At 37.3% G+C, this 25179-nt stretch overlaps 1 protein-coding gene across 1 annotated transcript in view; it reads left to right on the top strand.

The window, feature by feature from the left end:
• Positions 1–25179, top strand: part of ITGA1 (integrin subunit alpha 1) — a 73383-nt gene that overhangs the window by 13297 nt on the left and 34907 nt on the right. Inside the window, exons 2-6 of the mRNA XM_058823882.1 lie at positions 15006–15126; positions 17235–17347; positions 18279–18367; positions 18457–18571; positions 19226–19353. Coding sequence (XP_058679865.1) covers positions 15006–15126; positions 17235–17347; positions 18279–18367; positions 18457–18571; positions 19226–19353 — 566 coding nt within the window. The remainder of the gene's footprint in view (positions 1–15005; positions 15127–17234; positions 17348–18278; positions 18368–18456; positions 18572–19225; positions 19354–25179) is intronic.

Genomic DNA, 25179 nt, shown 5'->3' with positions numbered 1-25179 from the left:
TGAAACAAGTCCTCCTTTTTAGGAATGTACATACCAGACATGATGGGAAGTGTTTCCTCTGATCCAAAATGGAATTTCTAGTCAAAGCCAAGCCTGGAATAGCAAAGAAAGAGTGTAAGGGGTTTAAGAAGTCAAATAGAACAGAAGATACAAAGCTTAAAGCCATTTTCTCTTTCATAGTAAACACAAGGCTAAGGTGCTAGCTAACACTAGCTAAAGGTGATCCCTTTGCTGTCACTCTCATTAATAAGTACAACTTCCACATTGAGCAAATAGATAATCTTATATCTTGTTTGAGATACCTAACTTACAGCTGGCTCAGGCATGATGTCTGAAGGGATGAGGGAGGCAATTTTCAGATTTCTGGTCTGAATGTGAAAGGAAAATAATTGAAAACTAGAACTGTTCCTACCACAAACATTTCTATCTGTAGTTTTTCAGAAAAAAAAACCCTGAATAGCGTTCCATGTTTCAAAAAGATTTTGGACCTGATGTCTACCAGCAAATCTGCTTTTGAAGATGGGCAGATTCTTTCCCATGCAGTACTTTCGTTTGATTAGAACAAATACTTTTAGCACATGTTTTACTGAAAGGGTTTGTATGTGAAGATGTGTGTGTTCAGTAAGAGAAACAGCTAACTTGACTCTCGACTTGTTGCTTTGATAGCTGCAGGATTGGCTCAGGATGCGTGGTTGATAATTATCTTCAAGACTGCAAGATTTGTTTACTGTAGAAGGAACTTGGTAGCAAGTGATAAATTCAGGAAGTCTGACAGTTTTTAAATGCTCATGGACATTTCCTTTAATATTTTCTGAAGCCCTGAAAGCTACAGCAGGTTTTGCTGAAGAAAATTGCCTTTTCTTTGACCTGCATTGTTCAAGTGTTTTAGATAAATAGTTTAGTTAAGGTGTGACAGATGTTAATTCATTGCATTTGTTTATCTTGCCCAAACAGGTACCATAAGACCACTTCCATTTGGTAAAGAGAACTGGTGTATCCCATATAATTTATTCCTCCCCTGTGTGGAAATTTTTGTTCTGAAATAGGTTGTCTAAGAGAAGCTGAAATGGACTTTGCAGAAACAGTGCTGGGTGAACACTGTCGCTCTGCCAGGACAGTCAGGTCTCCTGGGACACTGGCTGCCCTCGCTGCAAAGCTGTATGTAGGAGCTACTGGGACAGCAGTGGTGAGAGGCAGAAAAAGAGCAGCTGTCTCCTGAGAGAGCTGTTCCAAGTTCCAGAGCTGTGAGGAAAGATGAAAAGCTGTGGTTTAATGGAAAACATGAGATGCTGTTTTGGGTATGTGACTTCTTCCCCAAAGGGAGACGCAGTGAATGTTTGAAATGTCTGAACTCAGTTCTAACAACTCATGCTAGGCTGAGAGTAAGATGCCAGTTGATGTGATTAAGCTCTGCTGTGTGTCTGAGGGAGAGGAGCTTTGAGCCTGAGACAGACTCTAGAGATATTGAGACCTTGCTAATCCTCTCACTATGGAGTAATTTCCGGCCACCCTGCTATTGCTGTATCTGACGCTTGTGAAAGACTGGCTTTGTTTTCCTTTCATACCTGTCTGAAAACCACCTTCGTTTTCAAAAATACTGCTTTGTGAAACAGACGCCTCACTGTGTTGTGTTGGCAGTCTGTATGATAAGCAAAGGAAAAATTTCTAGTCAGACATTAAAAAACACTCAAACCAAGAGAAGCTGATTGAAATAAATCTTAAAGGCTTTTTGAGAGTGTACGTTGTGAGAAGAAAAAGAGAAAGAACGATGAAACCACATGTAACAAAGTTTGTTGGTGTTTTTTAACAGTTTTCAGGTCATTTCAGCTGAGATAAAAAGACTGGTTAGTCAAATCAGTCAAATGACAGGCTTTTAAACCTTTACTCAAGAAAACCCCAGAAACCAGTTGTTAAAACTCTATTAGTACAGAGTTAAGTGTTGTGTTCTTAGTAAATTATGACCGCCTAAACTGTTTCAAGCTGTCTGCATTTGTTTTATCCAAGTGTAGATTTCCATGGTCCTGTTTATTGCTCTTATGGGATAAAGTATTTTGTTATGAACAAAGATGAGTGTTTAGAAAAAACAAAATTAATGCTGACAACTGTGAGTCCAGCCTTTCATAATTTTGAAGACTGGTCTTTCTTTTCTAAATATGTAATAGAAATTTATAAGTGATGTGGGGTTTTTTTGGAAAAAGTGTGGAAATTGTCACTGAAAAAATGCTTAGGGCTTTAGGCAGTTGTAATTTGAACTTGAGCTTTTTTGCTTATTTCTAGAATATTTTTAAAACTATTTTGTTTCCCTACTTTAAGCACTTTTATTTTGACATAAGGACTGGCAAGAAATAAATGTATGTTAGAGATCAGAACGTTCCTGCTACTGAAAAATGAGAAATTGGAACAGCCTTCCAGTCAGAAAAAATCAGAGCAAAAGGTCACTTTTTAATGGAATTTGTTTACCCTGAGAAATGTGATATAGTTAACAGTAACAGATAGGAATCAATTCATCAGTCCTGTACCCATGCTTGGAACAGAAGCAGAGCACTTGCTGGTTTTATTTGATCAGGGCGTTGTGTTGCCCTGCATATATCTGTTCAATTCTTACCACATATGTTCACACTGCATCTCAGCAATCGCACCAGATTTCACCACAACACTGACCTCCTGTGAGACAGGCATTAGCTGTTTGAGTTAACGATGCAAAAATGGTTAGATTATGTACCTGATGAATGCTTAATGAGTACTTTCCTTTCCATCTCTGCCAGCTAGATGTCTGCCAGGAGCTGTAAAGGCCATTAAAAATATTTTTTGGGAGTTTTATTTGTAAACAGGCATTAGACTGAAATCAGCGATCATTAAGTGTGGTTTTTTTTGATAGCATGTTTTCTCCAGTAATTTTTAAGAGAGCAGCTATGAGTTGGTCCTCTGTATCTATCAGCACAGCTTGGTAAAGTCTGTTTCTTACAAAGGCAACTGTGGTATCCAAAGGGCTGTAGACCAAAAAGAACAAAAAGACCTCAGCATCAGAACTGCTGTGCTGCCTCATAGCTGGGCAGGAAGGAAAAGCTGGAAGTGATCTGCCAGACTCTGCTGCTGAAACTATAGTTGAGGTGCTACTTGCATAAGACTGATGTTAAATCTATGCTAAGGTCATGCAACAGTAGTGTTGTGGGATTTAAGTTGGTGGCACAAGTTTCATTTGTACCTTTTTAGGAGTTCCTTTTTTTAATACTTGCAGATCCCATTCACTTTAGGAAGACTGAATCACTTTTAAATGACCCCAAAACTGATCCTAGTTTTGCAAACCTCGATACAGCTTGGACAATTTCCTCACTATTAAACTTGCATAGTAGTTCTGTGAGGGTGATGCAGGTGTTTGAAACAAAGAGTAGCAGGTTCTTTATGGAACTCCTGGTGTCACGAGGATACTTTCCGAATAGGCCTGGTCCAGATAGATATCTTTAAAATCATGGGTGTACTTCAGTCCTGTGGGTGGGAAATGAAAGTTATTAGTGCCAGTAATTCATGTAGAAAACTCTATCTTGAACTGCATCTAAAAAACAGGATGTTTTTCTACCTCTAGAATCCAGCTCTAATTTTTTGGGGGGAAACAAACCTTCCTTTTATAATCTCTTCATGGCTGGTTCCAAATTTCCCTGAATTGTTTATTGGTGAATAAAAATGAACATTTGCAGTAAAAAGACCTAAGATTAATTTTGCAGTGCTTTCAACTGGTTTATCCCTACAGCAATGATACAACAAAAGAGATGTTCATGCTGTTACTGATACTTGAGTGCCAGAGTCTTTAAAAATAAGTAGATATTGTTGGTGATGCATATTATGCCAAAGTTGTCAGTACGTTACCCGTTGGTATCGATAATATATGATTGAGTGACTTTTGGAGAATTCATTAGCTTTTCACTTAAAGAAAAATTATCCTGACCATAAAAATGTACCACATAATAGAAGAAATTAAAAGCCCATACAATTTTGCTGCAGTTTTAAAAATTGCTTTGTTTTCCAACTGCACTGTGAAATGACAATGAAATAGTCACCAATCTTGACCATATTCCATTCCATACATATCTCCCAGAATTATTGCAGGGAATAAGTTTCTTGTTAGATGTGCATCTTCTTATTTCAAGAGTGATACTGATGGAAAGTTGGCGTTTTGGTTTTGTCTTTTTTTCTCATGGTCACAGATGAACACTGTATGGTATAGGAATCCATTTACAGAAAGTTGAGTTGTATCTGTTGCCTGTAAATCATGCTCACCTCACAGGCAGACCAAAGATGAAATACTAGCGTAAGACACAGCAAGATGTGAAAGTCCTTGTGATTATCTTGGACCATAAGATGAGCTAACCTGCAAAATACCTTCTGCAGCAGCTCTATGAACTGACTAATGCAATACCAGGTGTTGTTTAGGTCTTCTTTGACCAAATGAGTAAACTTTTTTTCTTAGGGTGCAGTGTTTTTCATTACATGCGTGTGGTTTGTTGTAGCCTTTACTAGATTAGGCAGCTATTTTTATGGTTAAGTCCATGGAAAATTTGATTTAATGATCACTGTGGTAATTTGCAGTTTCATATTCTTATCTGCTTGGATTTCTCGATTCCAAGTGTAAACTTTGTGTTATCACAGAGCAATGTTCTTTAAATTGTCCCGTACAATAAAAGATTTCTCGTCAGAGTTAATTCATAGGTAGGAACGACTAAGGAAAGAAACTGGATAAGGATTATCTTCTCTTTTAGCAGTGAAAAATCATAGATTTCAAACAAGGAGTGCTCTGTATGTTGTAGTAGAAAGTTGCTACTGTAATCACTCGTGCTGGCACATGCTTGGAACAGGCTCAGGATTTTGCAATGACCAGGTCAGACCTGATTTGTGCGAACAGACAGTGCCTGCTCCCTCATGCTTATGCAGGACAGGCTGGTTCTCCCTTGCGGGCATTTCAGTTCTGTGCAGCTGGAGAGGCATTTCCATCTGACCTTGTGTGAGAGCACTACCATCTGGGGACCATTCATGGAGAAATTCCAGCATTTCAACAAATATGTGACTTATTTTCCATTATTGCCTGTAGCAATCTCTTATCAACTACATTCTCACTGTAGCAATTTTTTGGTTAGCAACAGGAGAAAAAGTTTTTAAAAAAATAAATCTTGAGCAATTTTATCAATAATGCGTTTGATGCATCACAAAGAATTAACATAGGCAATAGAAGAAAGGAATTGTTCAGATGATGGTTCATATTTTCAGTCCAAGCTCCATGTTAAGCACTTTTATACTTCAAAATTTTCCTTTAGCAGCAGTATGTTTATCCCTTACTTTCCAGTTCTTCTCTCAAAAAGCTGTGTATACAATTATTTAATTATTTTTTTAATTCTTTCAACTTTACTATGGTACTTAACATAAGTAAAGGAGGTTTTTGTGTAAGACTGTTGTAGTATTTCCCTGTGACTTTTAAATGGAATTCAGTTTAGTGAATATTATTTTGATTTATGTTTTTTTCTGGAACCTGTTAGCTTTATGTAACAAGTTTGTCTGAAGAATAAAGTCTTAGTGCTAAGAAGCACTTTAAAGTTTAAGAGTGTTCAGGTCTCTCTCTGTACTAGCTGTGGTTCAGCTAAAAATGAACTGTTGTGTTACAATGAAAATTATGATAGCTGTTTTATTACGGGAAAGAATAGGTAAGTTGCCTCTATACATCTTGATTGTACTTTGCAAGTTGATTTTTTCTTCTAATATACATATCTGAGATTTAATTCTGAAGTTTGTGTCTGCCCTATTTGTCTCTGTCATTTTTGTTTGGTCAAGCTTTCTTCTTGCATTTGGATTTCCCCCCCACATCACTGTATATCAAAATGGTTTAAGACTAAAGGAAAAACTAGGTATTTATAAGCTTCCATCTTTTCCCTTCCATTGTACTCCAAAAGAAATTTCACAGATCACTGTGAAATTGATGCATTTTATAGAGACAGTCTGTGTTTTTGTTGTACTATGTAAAAACTGGCTTAGATTTGATGCTCTAGGTAGCTGAATGTGAAAGGGTCATATCAGGGTATTTGCACTTCCTTTTGGAGGATTTCTTCTCCTCCTGAAGCTTTGAGTGATTTGATTGGGAGCAAGTCAATGATTATGCTGAGCCTAAGGCGATGAAAGACAGGAGTTAGTAGTCATTGTGAAGTAAAGGAATGGGAAAAGTTTTACTTGCTTAAGACTTTGAGAAAAATTACCTGAAAATCTCTGAAAACAATTGGGGGAGGAAATGAAAGGGTAAAAGAATCAATTCAGGTAGGTAAAAAAATAATTTTCCTTCATCCATGTCACAAATGGAGGGATAGACTTCACTCATAGGAGTGAAACTCCAAAATATATTATTGATATAAAACAGTGAATTGACAAAATTCAGTGTTAAATGTGATGGTGATTTAACAAGGTTTGATGGCAAAGTACACTAGACTAACAGCGTAGAGGGCAGAGACAGATAAATCTGTCAGGGAGACTTTGCTGTTCTGTCATCAGGATCAGAAAGGTCTCCCTTGTTTTCTGAACTCCTCTCAGAGAGGAATCAATCCAGGTCCAGCAAGATCCTCTCCTGGTTCTAGACTTGGTCAATGCTTATGTCCAGAGGATTGTACGTGTACAATCAATCCTCTGTAGCACTTAGCTAAGATGTCAGAGTTTAGCATGCTGTTAATCACTTGCTGAGAATGTGGTGCTGCAAGGAGTCTTTCAATTCCTCAAGGAGTAATCTTGAGAGGTCCCTTCCCAGGGAGAGAAAGGAGCAGTCCTGGCAGGGAGATAGTTGCATGAGTTTTCAGTTAGGCATTATTTTTTGCATCAGTTCTCAGATTATCATATTTCCCACAAAGTTTGAATGGAATTTCTGTCCTGGGGCATTTTATAGATAGCTGGTTTTAAATTTGATGGAGTAGACTGGTGAAGTGTGGATTTATCAAACAGAGTAACTTTTTTGGGAGCCCTTTCTGGTGCAATGGTTCACATTCTCTTAAAGTCTATTTAGATTTTTTTATACATAAGTAACAGCATGGTGGGAATTTATCTACCTTCAGAAGTGCATTGATTTGCCTCCAGTGTTAAGCAATTTTTTCTCTGTTTTGGCAGGTGTTTTTTTCAAAGATAACTTGCAAGTTGCTAAGGAAAAAAAAAACAAGTACAAGGCATTCAAAAGAAACTTAAAAATGTGTAATCAATGTAATTTTCAATTCAAATTTGAACACTGACAAGTAGTGATTTCCTCGAATCAAAGCATTCACCAGTGTCATGAGTATTCAGGACTTTCTTTTTCCTTAGTTCCTATATTAGCATACTAAAATTGTGAAAGATGTAGGCCATGTTGCATGATGGTGAAAGTTGCCAGTCTGCATCTTCTCAAAATAAACCTCCGTTGAATCACGAATGACTCGTACTGTTGGACACGTATTTCATTTTCTGCCTTGAAATTTCTTGAAATAATTCTACAGCCTTGCATGTGTTGTTTTACAACTCTGAAGTAAATTCAGTTTTGAAACTCTGTGTTAAAAAAATGCACCTGTGATTCAAAATACATTTACAACAATTATAACCAATTCCTAACATAATAAAGTGGCATTATGTAAGGATGGTCATATCATTTTTTTTAACCTGACAGTGATAGGTTGACCTTCTCAATCGTTTGTGCTACCTATTGCACAAGCCAGTATATCTTTGAATTTAATCATAGACAGAAAGTTAGAGGAACTGTTGTTCAAAGTGACATTATATATATGATTTGGTAAGGTAGAAAAGGTATGGGAGATATTTGCTTAAGAATGAAAAAAAAAATTAGTTTTGCTTCCCCTCATTAGCAAGTGTCACAGAATTTAATTTTGTAGGAAACATGAAATGAAAACTTAGAAATATTCATTAACTATTTCACATTATATGAAAAATAGCACTCTTATGCTCAGTTACCATCATACTTGTTTAAAAGAAGCAGTAAGGTTCATACTGGATCTACTTAGGTGCGGTTTTTTTAGGCTACGAGCAACAAAATTGACCTGTAATACATAAAGTATGCTTGTGTGGAAAAACAGCCTAACTAGCAGTGTGAAGTCAAATGAAAAATGACTGTGGAAGAAGTGGCTTTGGGACTTGCTATCTTGTGTTTCCTGCAGCACAAGGTGTACTTGTCCTACATGCTCGTTTCAAGAAGGCTGCATAATGGAAAGCTTACAGAACATCAGCCAGAAAAGCTAGGATTCATCGTAACTGAACAAGTGGTTGTAGAAAACCAAACTAAATGTCCTATTTGACTCTTACTGCTGGGTTTTATTTCAGAAAACAACATACGTCTTCATTTTAGCTACGGTTTCTGCCTGGAATATGGGGCTTGCACATAAAGCTGTATGGTAGGAATTGAAAGTTCCAGTGTGGGGCTCATGAGGAATGGTCTTTGGCAGCAAAGGAGGATGGACATCGTGGGAATACAAAAAATGTAGAAACTTGTGTGGAATTAAGTGTTGATGGAAGAACTACATCCAAAAGATGGACTGGAAATGATTGGAAACAAGATAAAACATTTTGTAGGAGTTGTTTCACTTCCATCAAGCTGATAAATTTGCAAAGACTTTGTACATCTGCACAAATTGAGCAGCAGACCTCATAAAGTTCTTTGTATGTGACTGCATGTTTCTAAGGTTTTTTTCTTTCTTTTGTGAGAAACTGCAAAGTGCTAAGCATTGTGATGATCAGACGGCCACTTTCCAAATTTTGCACAAAATAGTTTTATTGTGATTACTGCTAATTGAGTAGGGGACATATTCTTGGTCTCTGCCATTATATTTCCAAAAGTTTTGCCTGTTGCATTGTGTTATTCATTTGGTACTGCATTACAAAGCATTGATTCAGTATATTTTCAGACTTGATACTGCATTATAAAGCTATTTTCCAGCACAAAATACTTAGTACAAAACCAGTAAAGAGAGCTTTATTTAATGGGTTGAACAAAGCATTTAATTGGTTTTGAAAACCATTTGGCTACTGCATCTGGAATTACTTTCAAATATATATTTCTTGGTCTTCTGTGGTATTTATCTACTTTTAATAAGAAGTGTTTTATTAATTATTCAGTCTCTTTCCAGAAAGTCAGTCTTTTGCTCTTCAAAGGTTAAAGATTAAAGAAAAAATGCCAGAGGCAAAATCATACAAAAGTTCTTTTGTAGCCCTGAAAAATAAAAGGCTCAATTTAAGCACTCCTAAAAAAGTGTCTGAAGTTGATCCTTTTGTTATATATATACAGCTTTATTTGAAATATGTTGATATTTAGCCAGGCAGAATTGAATGCAACAAGAGCTCCTGCCTCAACCTTCTTGGCCTTCCGCAGTAAGACCAGAGCACTGTGGCCCCTGAACTCACAGACAGCAATTGTACAACGCTGTCGTATTTTCTTCCACTTGGCATGTCAGTGGCTAAATCTCTTTCTCATAGGAAAAGGCTGTGTAATTCTGCAGTGACATTATCACGAGTGAAGCAAAAAATAGAGTGTGTAGATTTCGTGGTCCAGCAAATAATCCACTTTCACGTGTTTGAGCCATGATTTTAGAAAAATCTGTAGTTATCACTTTGCAAGTAGAAACGTGTGTAATCTTCCTTGCTACCAGCCAGGTGCAGCCCGGGCCTGACCCAAATGCACGGGGTTGTGTTGGTGCAGCTAAGGGATCCAGCTTTGAGGAGGTTTTGTTTCCCGAGGCTCAGTGTGCACTGGAGGACACAGTTTGTTCTCTGCATCTGGCTTGATTGCAGCTAGCTGAGAGCTGCAGCTCAGGCTTGCAGGTGCCAGCACACAGTGGGATCAATTTCCTCAAGCGTAAGAGTTTTCAAATTGCAGAGCATGATGCTGTCTGTCACCATTATGAAAATAAGCTTTTGTGGGAGGCCACCGCTTCCCTCAGTGAGTCACACTTACCAGCATCCCACCTGCATCCTTTTATGCTCATTTGTTTCAGAGGTTTTCTAAGAGGATGAGGCAGGTAGTCTTTGCAACATCAATGTAAAACACTGTTGAAGGCAGTCAGTTACTGTCTTACAATTAGGATATCTTTCCTAATAACACCTAGCTTTCAGTACACTGTGATCACATCCACAGTTCCCTGTTGCTATATTGTGCACCTGTTCTGTTTGCAAGTTTTTAAAATATCTTTGCAACACCGCTGATTGTAATATGCTGTACAAGCATTAAGGCAGTTTTTCTTTTCATTTATTTTCCAAGATATATAAGGATATGAGAACTCCATAGAATACTTTAATCTTATTTTAGTCTTCAGCTTAAATTTCTGCATTCTCTCTGATATATCAAAAGATGGAGACAGTCTTATCTTTTAACTTTCTTCTTTTTAATTTCCCAATGTTTTCCAGTAGCACATGCTTATAAAAAACATTTCTACTTGTTTTGGTGTGTTCCTTGGTGCACCTAGAGCTGCTTTGTTTCAGTCTCCTGCAAAATGCAGATGAATTGATAAAAACAAGTGCTATAGCAGTAAATGTGAAGTGAAGCAAAAAATAACTTTTTAACCACATGCTGGCAGGGAGAAGTAGTGCACAGCCAATGTGGTAGGCTTGTCCAATGCTAAGTGTAAATTCATCCTTTCCTGTTTTTGAAAGAAAACATTTGTATTTCTTGGTGTTGTCTCTATTTATAGAGGATGCAGTTGTTATTTGCTACAGACCATGCACAGTTAAAGTATCCTAACTCAATTTATTCACTTCTCTTGTCTAAGTTGGTCTTTGTGGTGCCATTTATTGGGGATGATTTGTGGTGATCTATTTTTCATCAGTAAAGAACCAGGTGTTAGGCTTTGTTCTACATTTTGGCTTATGTTTATATCCATCTTTTTAGGGAAATAAGAGTGCCAATTCTTTGTTTGTAAGGTTAGAGTGGCCAGCCAGGCAATATGCTTGTGAACAAGTCCCAGAAAAATCTGGTTTTGCATGGTTTGGAGGCAGAGTAACTATCCAGACAGCGCAAACGTTTAGTTAAAAGAACTCATTAAATAAAACAGAAAAGAATTTATTAGTGGCTACTGGACAAGTATGAGCTACTACTCCAGGTTTGTAATAGAAATAATATTTGTGTTGTCGTCTTGGTGACTGAGAGTTAACTTTTCACATATAGGTACAAGCTGTGCTAGGCAAAGAATGGCACACGCATCAGCTCATGTTCCGCTCAGTGTAAGTCAGCAGTGAGAGGGACATTGCCCCAGGTTTTTCTGCAATGCCTCATTTCTTGCAGAACATGAAGATGAAACTGGAACTTCAGTTTTAACCTTTGAGAAACTTTTATACTTTGCGTTTCTGAACTGTGTCAGTCGATTTTGGTCTGTTCGCAGTCATTCTGTTGACACAACATGAAATAGTTCAAAATCTTAATTTACCTACATTATTTGTGATTAAGTCAAATACTATGTACCTTATGAATTTTTTTTTACGCCTTAATTCCCACAGTTCTGAAGAGAATCCTCTCCAGCTTCCCTGTAGTTCTCCTTTTTCCAGTGCCTCTGCCAATACTCTTCTTAATACATATACAAGTTAGCCAGAAACAGTAGAGAATGCATGCCATCTTAGACAGAAACTGGAAGTTTGAAAGAGTTCAAGCTAGATATTATTAATAATATAATTTTCACAGTCACAATCAGTAATGTTTTTATATATTCTGAATCATTAGCTCCTGTGTACAGTGTTTTCTCTACTAAAAAATCAAGTAAAGCATGAAAGCCAAGTTGCCATAAATCAGTAGATTATTGTTAGCTACATGTGTAATGTAGGTCACCATAAATTCCACTTCTCCGTTTACCATCTGCAGATTTGAACATCTCTTTGACTTGTAAGATTTCTTTTGCAGGATCTTTGGAAAATGCAGCAAGCTACCTTTAAATATATTAATTATTTGTAAGTTAATTTTATACTGTTTATCATGACCCTTACTTTAATGCAAAAACATTATGCTTGTAATGTTTCAAAGCACATAGAGCACAAAGAAGGCCATGCAGTACATTTGGATATTAAAATATGCCAAACAGTTTGTGAGTGAAGTCAAACTTCAAAGCATCTGGTTTCTGGCTAAGATAGAAGGGAAATATGAGAGAGTAAGGGCGCAGCCATCAAGGTTGTGTTTGGTCCAGTGTCGTGTCTGCAGGAGTACATGTAAGCAGATAGCTACAGACAAAAAGTAACCACGTAGTCAAATGTTATGTTCCTCTTCCAGTTTCCAAGTATCTTCAGCTAAAGGGATTTCCTGAACCAGATGTGCATTCTGTGTGGGTTGTAAGCTGCAATGGTTTTGTTTTCCATTGAGTTTTTTAGATCTCCATTAAGCTCATTACATTTAGCCTCTAAGGCTAAACAAGGCTGCCAACAAGGTCTACAGGTTTGTTCTGCTGTGTGGACTCACCACCCTCAGTTTTATTTCTGACCAATCTGGCCCATCTAGCTTCTTTTGGTTCATCTAGCTTTATTTTTTTAAAAGAAAGCATTATTATTGTTGGTTCTAATTTGGCCTTACTCCTAAGCATGAGGATTTGGGTGGTTGGTAGTAAATAGCTGGCATTTTTTACTCATTTACTTACTATCATGTCATATTTTTAGCTGTTACGAGGATTAGAAACACATGCATTAAAATTAAGAGATTTGTGAATGTTACATAACCAATTCAGGAAACTTCAAAACCGAAAATTCCTGTAGTGACTACACAGAGTAAAAATCCATAGTTGTCAATACTACATCACTGTGAGGAAACTCCTCATCTATCAGCAGGTGATAAAATGATGGTGGAGGATATCATGGTGAAGTGAACAGATTATAGGGTGCCCATGTAACCTTGGGCTGCTTCAGGAGAAATCAAATTCCAAAGGGCTGGTTATTTTATATCATGGTATATGTTGAACATCATCATAAGGTGAGAAAGGGGAAAAGCGATCTTCTAAGGACCTCTAGAAGGATTTTCTGTCCTTCTTAAAGTGAACAGACCTCTGGAGATCATTGAGAGAGCAGTTGACATGGGTATATTTTGCTTCTACATTTCTTCTTGAACTAAATGATGAATGTAGTTACTTTAGCAGGTGACTCATTAGTACTGTTTCAGTGTCTAGGAGGTAGATTGTGGGTATAAATGACACAGTTCCAATCCCTCATATGCTTTGAAAGTAATAATAGCAATTAGTATTACTCTTTTAGTAGTAAATCTCAGTTCTTACTGAAACTTAACAAAAGAAGACTTGAACTAAAAATAACTTGACTGAATTCCTAAAAATTTGGTTTGTTCATTTTAATTATACTGAAATGACTGAGAATATGGGAGGAAAATGCCTATTGCACATGGACAGGCGTAGCAGAATTTCTTTAAGCATAAATGTTTAAGGGAGACAAAATTATTTTCCAACTAATTATTTCCCATCAGGCTGTCAATGATTAATTTTTTCTTATCATTTGCAGTGAATATTTTCTGAAGAACTAATCTCTGTTTTAGTTTTTTTTCCACTTCTTTATATTTCCTGACTCTGACTGGAGGAAGAAAAACTAAAATAACACAAATTAAACTTTTCCTTTTTTTGCTGTCCAGTGAAACTGGAAATACTTACCAAATGACAAATGGTCTACTGTGATAATTTTACTGCATTAAGCAGGAAATAAGATGCTGAGAGAGACAGATTAGCATTGACCACTTGGGAGCTTAATTATAGAAACAAGCCTTCCATGAGAATTTTGTCAACTCAATAGTGAATAACACAGATGTGATTTAGCAACTGGAAATTATTTAGATGTTTTGACTTGTAGCAAGTATTGGGTATGTGGGTTTTTTAATGTAATGGTTAAGTGTGAGCAAATGCTCACGAAATGCTTCTTGAAAATTAAATGAAATTTTTGTATATTTGTGGTTAAGCAGTTTTAATGTTCTACAAATTCACCTAATTTTTGACTCTTGTGAATTAAACATGCAGCTCTGCAGCAGCAGAGTCAGTGGTTACTTTTGAAACTGATTTACAGGACAAAGATGGAAGAGAGCACTATAAGAAATAGTAAACACAGAAGAGATAAATAGCCTTATTTTTATATACAATAGTGGGTTTTACTTCTTAATGGGCCTTGCAGTTATAGGTATCACTTCAAGCTGGATTTTTACCCTATATCTCAAATTTTCCTGAAACTTGCTATACAGTCAAACTTTTGCAGTATATTCCTTGGTGATGATCATTGAACCTTAGGGTATGGGAAATCAGTCAGAAGAAGCATTCACTCTTTTGATTGATCTCCTCGTAGTCCAAGATCGCCATTGTATAGCAACTTTTCTTAAATGCACAATTATCAGAGTTCTGCCAATAATCGCATATAGATAGTATGGAGATCAGCAAAAGATTGCATAGAAAATTAATTTTATTCTTTTCCAAATATAAATGGTTTACAGGAATTAAGAGAAAACCATATACTTCTTTTTCTCTAATATAGATTAAAATTAAATACATCTGAAAACTTTTCCTCATTCTTTTCCTATATGGTTTTTCTTCAAAAATTTTCTGTTAAAAATTAGTTATTTCTCAATTTAAGTAACCTTTAGAACTAATTACTTGAATGAGGGAACATTTTGTATTAAATTCTTGCTTTAGAAATGAATGGACGTAAAAGAATAACTAAACTGAACTAAATCAATAACTAAAAAGTTATTTATTCTTAAAGGTGATAATGTTTACTTCCTGCAGCTGGAATTTATTTTAAAATGAGTGATGGGAGTTTGAAAGATATGTTTGAGCTACAGAAATCCAGTTGCTAACAACTCTGAATTTACTTATGTACCTATGTATGAAGAAATATGTTTTAAGTCTCTTACAAGCTGAGATATGTGTGCCCCAAATGCCACTTTCAACGTCTTGTGCCTTTCATTAAGTCATAATTGAATGTTTGTTTCTTAGAAGTATTTGGGTTTATTTGTACTGCTACATACTAATTTTTTTTTTAAATACCTTTTTTTAAAGCTTTCTTTCATCTTGTTTGCACTTCAAATGTTGATGTGAAAAATGCACTGACCTTCAGTGGGCCTCTGGAAGACATGTTTGGGTACACAGTCCAACAGTATGAAAATGAGGAAGGGAAATGGTAAGCTCTTTTTCTTTTTTTTTTTTTTTTTTTTTAACTGAACACTCCAAATTATCAGGTATGCAGTGACTAAGGTGCTGTACTTTTATTATCAAGTTAGGGTCAGACATATTTCTTAAACTTATGCACAGCCCTTAGGAAATCTGGAAAGATTGGGAGAGAAGAAGATCCACATGTATACCTCCAATTTTCTCCTCAGAGACATAAATGACTTCACAAATATGGGTAGATTCCCTCATTGATGGAACTGAGAAAGCACTGTGTTTTGCCTGAGCTCTGTTTTTTCCATTCACCAAATGAAATCTTTACCTTTTCCGTCTGTTAATGTATTTAAAATGAAATTACTTCTGCATTAAGTTTTGGGGGTTTTTTTCTGAAGTTTTCTGTCAGGGATTGTCTAAACTGAATTTTTTAACTCTGTTGGTTGGAAGATTTACCTGTCAAAATATTAATTAGTACAGTACTCCCTCTGCCTTCCCTTTTGGAGGGCTAAGTATGTCTTGCAACTGGTATATATTTGCACTGGGGACCTGGAGCCTTTATCTTAACCTCTCTTTTCCTTCCTCTTGTTCTAAGTAGAGGCTGTATTTTGGCATGCTCACTCATATCATTGCTTTTTGGTCATTTGATAAACACCTGCCTATGCTTTTCCCTTGTTAAACCCCAGAGGCTGATGACTGGGCAGGAGGACTGAAATAACAATTGCATGGTAAAAGGTTTGGGGTAGAGATCTCTATCATTCTTTGCAGCTGGCTCTGGTTTTTCCAGAGCTTTTTTGACAATTCTTGGTAAATGCAGGGACTCTTGCAGGCATGCAGGAATGACAGGCAGCATGAGGCTGTGTGGCAGATGGGCCAGACTGTTCTGTGGTGAGCAATCACCACTGCAAGTGCCGGGTCTGCCAGACTCTGAAAGTCTGATCACCACTGCAACACAGTGCTCAGAGAAATAAAACCACAGAGCCTGCTTTTGAATGTGCTAGTTCTTGACTGCTGCAATTGTAGGACGTTTAAATAGACATTTGTATGAGGGTCGTGAGAGAATAAGAATAATGACCTTCTGTGAGCTAGTTTAGACCTTCAGGAAATGGAATTCATTTGAGGAGCTGGGATTTTGCAAAGTAAGTTGTATTGTTGTAAGCAGTCCTGAAACCTTTCAAAAGCAAACAATAATACGAACTAGAAATACGGGATCTACCAGTAGCCAGACAGCAATATAAAGTAGTATGCTAGATCTGGACATCTCTGAAATTGAAATTCAGAGCTCCTGTAAATTGTCAAGCTTTCAGCACATCAGTATTTAGAGCAGAAAATTCGTTAGCTAATAGTTAAAAATATACAAACCAGCCTTGAGGATTTTTCTGCTGCAACCTGTAGGGCACCGATAGAGCTTTCCAGCAGCAAATGGTCTCTGAACCTGACTGCAGCTTTTTCTCAATAACCTGTGGATTCCCTCATGCAAAAAGACAAAATGAAATAGCCTTTCAGACCACATAACAGTCTTCATGGGGCTCTTTCTTTCTGAGAAAGGAACAGCACATGAGCATGAACTTGATGACCATTGATCATCTCCCAGGGGATGTCAGGCACACTCAGCTTCTCTGCATTTTACAATTTTGAAATTTGTTTTTATAACCCTTTGCTTTATTAGTGATAGGGAAGAACATATCTTTTACAGTGCTGCTCCACATTACATAAGACTAAATTCTTCCTCTGAGTGCTTGTGAGACTCTCCTCTTGCATTTGGCCTCTGAGCATGGCAAAAATTTTTCATCAAAGATCCTGTGAAGATCTAGGACATATTAAATAAAGCATATCTTTCCTTCTGTATTACTTCTAAGACTTGTTGTCTACTCACCTGTATTGCTTTTATTTTCCTCTTGAATTTTTAAAAGTGTTATTCTATGCTGTAATTTGGTTTATAGACACATTTCATGTCCTTTTTATTTCTCTTGCATCTGGACTGGTATAAATAGATACTTTTCTTTTTCTCCATCCTATACTGCTAGTGTAGAGCTTGCTGCAGCTGTCCTCTGTCTGTAAATTTTATTTGCTCGCTTTTGTGCCTTGTTAGAAAGAAGACATTCAGGTAACTTATTTAATTTGCAGGGTGCTTATTGGTTCACCACTAGTTGGCCAACCTGAGAAAAGAACAGGCGATGTCTACAAATGCCCTGTAGGAAGGGACAGCCCATCACCCTGCACAAAACTGAACTTACCAGGTATGAAAGGAAATAAAGCTGTGTCACAGCCTTCCTAGTGAAAATTCGCTTGGAGCTCCAGAGCTAAATGTGAAGGAAGTTGTGTTTGTAGCATTAAAAATAATTCTATTTTAAGGCTTCTCACTGTCCTGTGGAAAACATGCTCATACTTTTAGAATGGGTTTGTGGTTGTGTTATCAAAACTTTGTTATGACTGACATTAATTGACTGTGGTTGGCAGGCCTGGCGATTGAGCCAGGAAGGTCTTGGATCATAATTTCATGGATTACCCTTTCCAAAGCTCTTTGAAGCCAAGAGCCTTCATAATGCCATCAGTAAGCTTTTGATGAAAATGTAACTAGGCTGACGCAGTTTAATATGCCAAAGGTAAATATTAATAATTTTCTTGGTCAAGTCAAGAGATACCTGATGTAGACTGGAAGAAAATTCCTGTTTAATATGAACTTCACTAAATGTATCTGTAGTGATATTTTTTTATCTCCTTGTGTTCCTTGAAAACCTAAATGTCAGTAATGCAACATAATAGTAACAAATAGTTACGCAATAGTAACAAATAGAAAAGCTATTAACTCAGTCATAGCAAGACAAGGTAAAAAATGCATTTTTTTTTTCCTATTTAACAAAACTCTGTGCGTAGTAGTATCTTGTTTTCATTGTGCTGTTATTTTTACTTTTTTTCCTTTTCTTGCGGTTCAAGAAAACTATTTGAGACAGCAACCCAGACAAATTTTCTGGGATAAAAGCCAGTCTCAGAAATTTTTCTTGATTGTTGCAGTTGAAGAGGGAGGGGGAAGGGTGCTAAAATATTTGATGAAACCAGTGTGTCAGTCTGGGTTTTATTTTAGAAGCTGGAAGCTCCATACTAGGGGATATATAATTTAGCATTTTGTTTTCATGTTCCTAAATACTTAACATTTTAATCTATTTATAGCTTCTACTTCAGTTCCTAATGTCGTGGAAGTAAAAGAAAACATGACTCTTGGAACAACCTTAGTGACTAACCCAAAAGGAGGGTTTCTGGTAAGAAAGGACTTTTTGCTAATTTTGAAAGTCTGGTTTTTTCTCGGATAGCGTAACAGAAACATTTCACCCCTTTTCATTTTTTAAAGGCATGTGGACCACTTTATGCTTATAAATGTGGACGTCTGCATTACACAACTGGAGTTTGTTCTAATGTCAGCTCCACTTTTGAAACCGTTGGGGCCATTGCTCCGTCTGTGCAAGGTATGCATGCTGCAGGAATTTTCCCGTGTGTCCAAAAATAAAGAGTGCCAAACAAGACAAATGTATACACATAGGCATACTGAAAAAAATGAATTGCTTAACTTAGCTACCAGCATTACCAAGTTAAGTAAATGTTTTCATTGTCTGTATATAACCTAAATTCTTCCCACTTTTGGAATTTGTCTCAGTATAAACAATCATTACAGTGCTATGTAACATCCAAACACAATTGCTAAAAATAGTTGCTTATGTTTTTAACTTATGGCCAAAAGACTCCTTTTAAATAATGACAGCATACTGAGACAATTTAGTAATACACATAAAAATCTTAAAGAACTGGTCCTTTGAAAAAATTGTAGAGTAATAGATTGACATTGGCTAAAGTAGGGGGTCACTGGTAAATGCTCCAGTGATATGATCTTCTTCCTTTCTTAAACTTCTGCTTACAAGAAAACTCCTTCCTCACAAAGGGAACACAAGCCATGTGAAATACAATGCAAAAGTTGAAGAATGATAGTTGTCATCAAGCATGTCATTTCAGCCACACTGCAGAACCATATACATTTGTTACTAATGACAGAAGTCACAGCTGGAGCTGTGAGATAAATCTGATCCTTGTTACTGTAAATTCTTATGTGGCAATTTGTATTGCAGAGTGTAAAACCCAGTTGGACATTGTCATAGTCCTTGATGGGTCCAACAGCATCTATCCGTGGGAGAGCGTCACAGGCTTTCTGAACAGCCTCCTGAGAAACATGGATATAGGTCCTCAGCAAACACAGGTAACTTGGTTATTCTATGGTTAATATTGAGGAGAAAAAACAATTTACAGGAAATGGTGTAATAGTTTCATCTATGGACCTCTTCAATTCCAAGAACTTAGAGCAGCAGGATACTAAAGCGAAATAGCTGAAACCACAACTAAGTCAGTACTCAGCCATCAAGCAGCAATGTCAGGAAGACTATCCCTCCCCCCAGCACTCAGGCAGTCTGGAGAAACCAACTTTCTAACCTAGAGACAAAAGTTAAGTGCATTAAGTAAGGCTGCTTGAACACTGTCCTTTTCCACTTCCTTCCTCTCCACAGCCCCTTCTTGTCTTCCTTTGTACTTCATTGCACAAAGGTCATTTCTGCTCTTCTGAGGCACACATGCGTGGTTTGGACAGCTTTTGATTGTAAGCTTTTTGGAGCAGCGGTCTTAGTACTGTGGAACATTGGGCATGCAGCTTTTAAACCTTGAGATCCTAATTAACGAGTGGCTGTTTAGCTGCATGTTATTAATGGCAGAAGCTGCATTTATATAATAAGTGGAGAGGGCCAAATTCCCAGCTGCTATAAATCAATGCGATTCCATCAGAATTAATGGAGCTATGACCAATTACCCCCTGAGGATCTGGCATATGTCCCACACACTGCTTAACAGATTATGTAAATATCAGTTCTAAAAGAACTCTGGGAAGGGGAAAACAATTGAGTCTGGGATACATATTAACACAAAAAGCTTTATTCACAGAAACAGAAGAAACTGTTTCTTCCTTTCTCTATTTTCCGCCTCCCAAAATCAAGGGTTTTCCAGGGCCTCCTGTAATAAATTATAAGCTACAGGCAGTTTTGCAACTTTGGGTTGCTGCTAACTAACTAACTTTGGGTTAGCTGCTAACATTCAGGTCCTGCCTTCACAAAGGAGACTGTGAGATGATATAAAGGATATCTCTGTCTGCAGAGAGTTATCCGTAATTTTCCATGTTAATTGAGGTTTTCAAGTTACCACCCATGTCCTCTGCTGTCTATACCTAACACTGGCCGATAAAATAACTTATAAACTCTCAATGTTGCAATCATATCCTGTTATTTTAAACGCATTCTTCTTCAAATATTGTGAGGAAGAGGGAAAAACCCTTTGTCAAATTCAGCAGAAAGGACAAAATTCTTTCTATTCCCTTAAACGGATGATTACTCAAACATGTATCACTTTGAAATACTTAAATCTGAACTTCCCTGTATGGGGCATTGGCTGCATGGAAATCATCACTGTCTCCTGCCCAAAGGTCTTCATGGGAGTGGTAAGCAGGGCAATCAACTCCACTGCACCCTCACTCCTCTTCCTTACCCAGCAACTCCTAAATTTTTACAATGCCACACCTCTGTTATGTTCACTTTTGGAATACTGCCTCCTCTGTGTGGCTCAGCTGGCGCACAATAGGTCCCTCTCTGGCCTGCACTCCTGCAGCCTCCCATCTCCACCTACAAAATCCCTTGTGCCCACAGCTTGGCATAGCTACCCCTCTTCTCACACGTACACATATTCACTTGAGGACGTCAGCTTTGGCATCTGGCTGCTACAGAGCAGAAACATTTGAGAGGCAGATAAGAACGGGATAAGGAGGAGAGAGGCTGAAAGGCTGGAAGTGGACGACAGAAGCTCGGCGGAGTTTTCTCAATCCCTCTTATCTTCCTCCTTCCCCAGAGCACATCTCATCTCTCTCCTCTCCTCTGAGCCCCCTGCTCAGGGACCGGCTGCATCTGAAGTTAGTAATGAGTTTATACTCTGTCCCCCACCCACTCCGTCTGCTTTCTCAGAAAAAATGTTTAAATAACTATACAGTAGGGAACAGGAGAAACAACAGAGCAGACTTATTTATTCCCTCTCCTCTGGGAGCCCAGAAGACAAGCATAGGAAGAATAATTTGCTTTTTGTCTTTTCAAATTGATTTTTCCAATTTAATTTTTTATTACTTTGTATGTAGAAATCAGTGGACTTTCACTGACTTAAGATTGTTTTGCACAGGAAAGGAATGAGGTGATTACAAAATACCTCCTTAGCAGATTGGGTGTGACTTGTTCAAAACTGTGTTTTGATTAGAGGCTTTTGAGATTTTTTTCCCCCACGTACCTCCTTAATGAAGAATGGTCATTAGACTTGTAGCAAGTTGAGAGAAATTGCTCAGTGTCCCATGTTTGGCAAATTTAAAAATTAAAGTCTGAATTTTCAGATGCAGAAAGTCAAAGTTTATGGTATTTTTTTTCTTTCTCTTCCTCTTTCTCTTCTCCAGATAATCTAAAGCTCCCTTCTGATGATTAAAATGCATATCTTGAGTTTTGGGATAAAAAAAGCAAATGGAAAGCGATGATACAAAAGTAGAAAAAGGAGGAACTGTGTAGAAATAGTAGAAGTAGGAACAAAATCAAGATATTTCTCTTTGCCTTTTTTTGCCTCATTTTTAACTGTTTTGGAGATAATTATCTTTTTACTATGGAGGGGTAGGTTTTTTAACCATTTACGTATGAGTAATTTTCTTTCTTTCAAAAGTAATTTTCTTTCTTTCAATTTTCTTTCTTTCTTTTCTTTCTTTCAAAAAAGAAAGCAGAATACTTGAATAAGTTCACTTCTAGCTTTAAAGCTATGTTGGAAAGGCCTTCAGAAATCTTTAGACCATTTCTATTTTTACATTATTATATGGCATAGGCTGTTATATATCTTTAGCCTGTGCCTTACTGTGTCTCCAAAGGGACTGTATCAGTACACTAATAAGTCATATCTTATGATTAGTTTTGTCTTCACAAGAACAGAACTGTATTTAAGAGATATTACAAAGCTTAAGGATGAGGAAAGGTCTTATGAGAGTTTACAAGTAACTTGTGTCTTGAAGTAAACAAAATGTGGGAGAATTAATTTATTGTTGTTGTTCAGATGCCTTTAAAAAGATCTCCTTATGAAAAAAGGTATTATCCATTAATGCTTCCCAAGGCATCTCTGCTTTTCTCTTACCTTAAGTATCAGTACATCCAAAAATATTCCTGATTTCTCTCCACATCCCAATGCTGAAAACTCTGACATATGATTTCATGTACCAAATGGTTTTCCTTTCATTTTGTTTTTTTGGTTGTTGGTTTTTGCCAAATTGATTAGCTTAATAATTTATTGGGAAAGCCAGAATGTGCTTTCCAAATAAGGGTCTGTATTCATTTATAGGACAACAATAAATCATAGCCCTGAGAACTGCTTTGTTCCAAAGTAGAACAGTCCATCACTTGCCTGTTCTCTTGTACAGCACTTTTCACAGGAACTGGGGACAATTAAAGAATTATTCCCTTGTGTAATGTAAAAGCCATGGAATGCTAGGGAAGGGAACATAAAGTTAAGAATTACAGGAATGTTCAATAGATTATGGTCAGTAATGCTGGGAAAAATAATAGGTTCTCTGGAGTAGAGCAGAATTATGTCTTTCTGTGTAGCACTATTGCATTTTCCAAATGTAAATTAAACAAGCAAATCAAAACATACAATGCCCGTAAGCATCAATCCTAGGGCCTTGCTGGAGTCCCATAAAGGCACATATGCCTCATGTAGATGTGTCACTTTCAGTTTTTCATAAGATGAAAAGGCTATATAAGTTCAAACCTTCACTGGTTTCTAATAGAATATAACTCTAATTTTGCAAGGTGATCATCCTATGATCCTGTAGGAGACTAGAACATGAAGCCTAACAGCATTTTCTCAGAGGCTTTTTGTTACCTTTTATTGAGGAATGGTTCATCTTTGATACCATGGAATATGTAGAAGATGGTGATCAGTGTTTTCAAAGCTAGTGCTAAGGAAGGGTCACACATGACAGTTGTATCCCATAAGATAAGCCCCCCTTCCTTCCTGATTTACAAGCTATGCTGCACAGTGCAGTTTTCAGACTCAGATGTTCTTCCCATTCACTTCCTGAGAAGGAAATGCTCAAAATGTGTACTTGCTGTGATCATGGACGTTTCCTTTCAAACAGGAAATGATACTACCCAATGTCAGCCTGTAATCTTATTTTAGGAAAATGACAACACCAGAATGGGTCTCTAGAATCATGAAGGACTGGCAGATGCTTTTCACACTGGCAGTAGTCAATAGATTATTTCGTTATTGGTACCTCAAAAGCTGCAGAGAAGGAGCCATGAATCCACACCAAACAGCTTCCCAGCATACTGTGGTCTCTGGCTCCAATTGGTGCATGACACTGGAATTTTTAGGCCATTGCTCCTCCTCCAGAAAATCAAGCATGATGCAAATCTCTTGTTCATCACCAGTTCACAGATGTCTTTTTAAAAGATTAACAATATCCTATTCACATATTGTGGCGTGTCACTTTAGGTGCATGCCACAGAGTAGTTGCGTTGGAAGGAAGGGGTTAAAAATTTGATCTTCAGGTTGTAGTTTATTCAGTGCCACATGAGTGTTCTGAGTGATGAGACAGAGTGTGCCCTGGCTGGTTCTGTAAACACTGGGCAGGGTTAATAGCCCTCTACTCACAGGAACACTGCAGCCTCTGCATTCCCTCTGCTGCCGATGGAAGAGGGCATACCTCCAAGAGACAAATATCTCAAAGGCAGCAACTTGTAATAAGTTTGAGCCTACATTAGTCCTTACAGATTTGACTGTGTTTTCAAAAAGACACGGAAAGTCAGTGGAATAAATTTTGCTATCACATGCCAATATAATTATAGTCCCATAATCATTTGCAACTAGCATTTTATAATGATCATGTTACTGATGTTTACTGTGAAATATTTATCCAATTCTAACCCTTCTGCTTTGCAGAAGCTGAGAGGCTATGAAAATACCTAAAAAAACCCTGTAAAGCAACTGTAAAATACATACTATGCCACTTCTAAAGTAATGATGGCAGAAACATCCCAGAGGTCTTATTGATCTTCAATAACTTAATGCTAGAGTGCTTTTAATAATAGATGAGTGAGATATAAATGCCACGCAATAGTGCATTTTTCTAAATAACACCTATAAATTGCCATGTGTAACATAAAATTGAAATATGCTAATGGAACATTGTGTGGCTTCTTCCCAGTAAAAGCTGTCAGGAACCTGCCAAAATATTAAAACTGACAGAGATGAATGGGAGAAAATAATTAATATTTAAGAATATAGCTCATCTTTTTATTCCATTCTTGGTTTTGCAGCAGGTTTCCTCAAACATTTTGTGGTTATTGCACAATCCCATGTGTTAATCTTCCAGATAAAGATGTGTTCTGCTGGGGTCATCTACAGGCTTTACGTTACCCTCCCCCATCCCAAAATCACCATTTCCTTCATGTTTTACCCTCTGGTACTTGTCAGGTGGTACTTTGACTTATCTTCTGCTGGGAGAACATGCATGTCATGGATGTCCCTGCTGTCTTCATCAAGATAAGAATAGTTGGGTCTTCCTGTTTCCAGGCTAAATTTAGAGTTAATAAACTATTGGATATAGAAACATTATATCTGAGTGGAATGCAGAGAGTTGTGAGTGAGCCATGACTTTGTATGCCATAAGGAAAACACTTTTGAGGAGTTGTGACTGGTGGTTGGGCATTGGTCTGCTTGGCCTAGAGGAGAGCAGAGCTCCCATGCAGATGGCCTCAAGCCAGGAAAACAAAGGACTAGAGACAGCTTTTGGCTTTATTCCAGTTTTAAATAAAAGCAATTTAGAAACTTCAAAATGTTTCATGAGACTGTCATCTAGCTAGTCTTGCTCAAACTCATATAAGTGTTTCATCCTGAGGGAAACACAAAGAGTTCAATCCTTCTCCTGGCTGTAAGTACAAACAGACATTGACCCTACTGCAAGATGCTG

This window comes from Ammospiza caudacuta, chromosome Z (assembly GCF_027887145.1).
Source record: "Ammospiza caudacuta isolate bAmmCau1 chromosome Z, bAmmCau1.pri, whole genome shotgun sequence".
Lineage (NCBI taxonomy): Eukaryota > Metazoa > Chordata > Aves > Passeriformes > Passerellidae > Ammospiza > Ammospiza caudacuta.
This window is presented reverse-complemented; position numbering and strand designations above follow the sequence as displayed.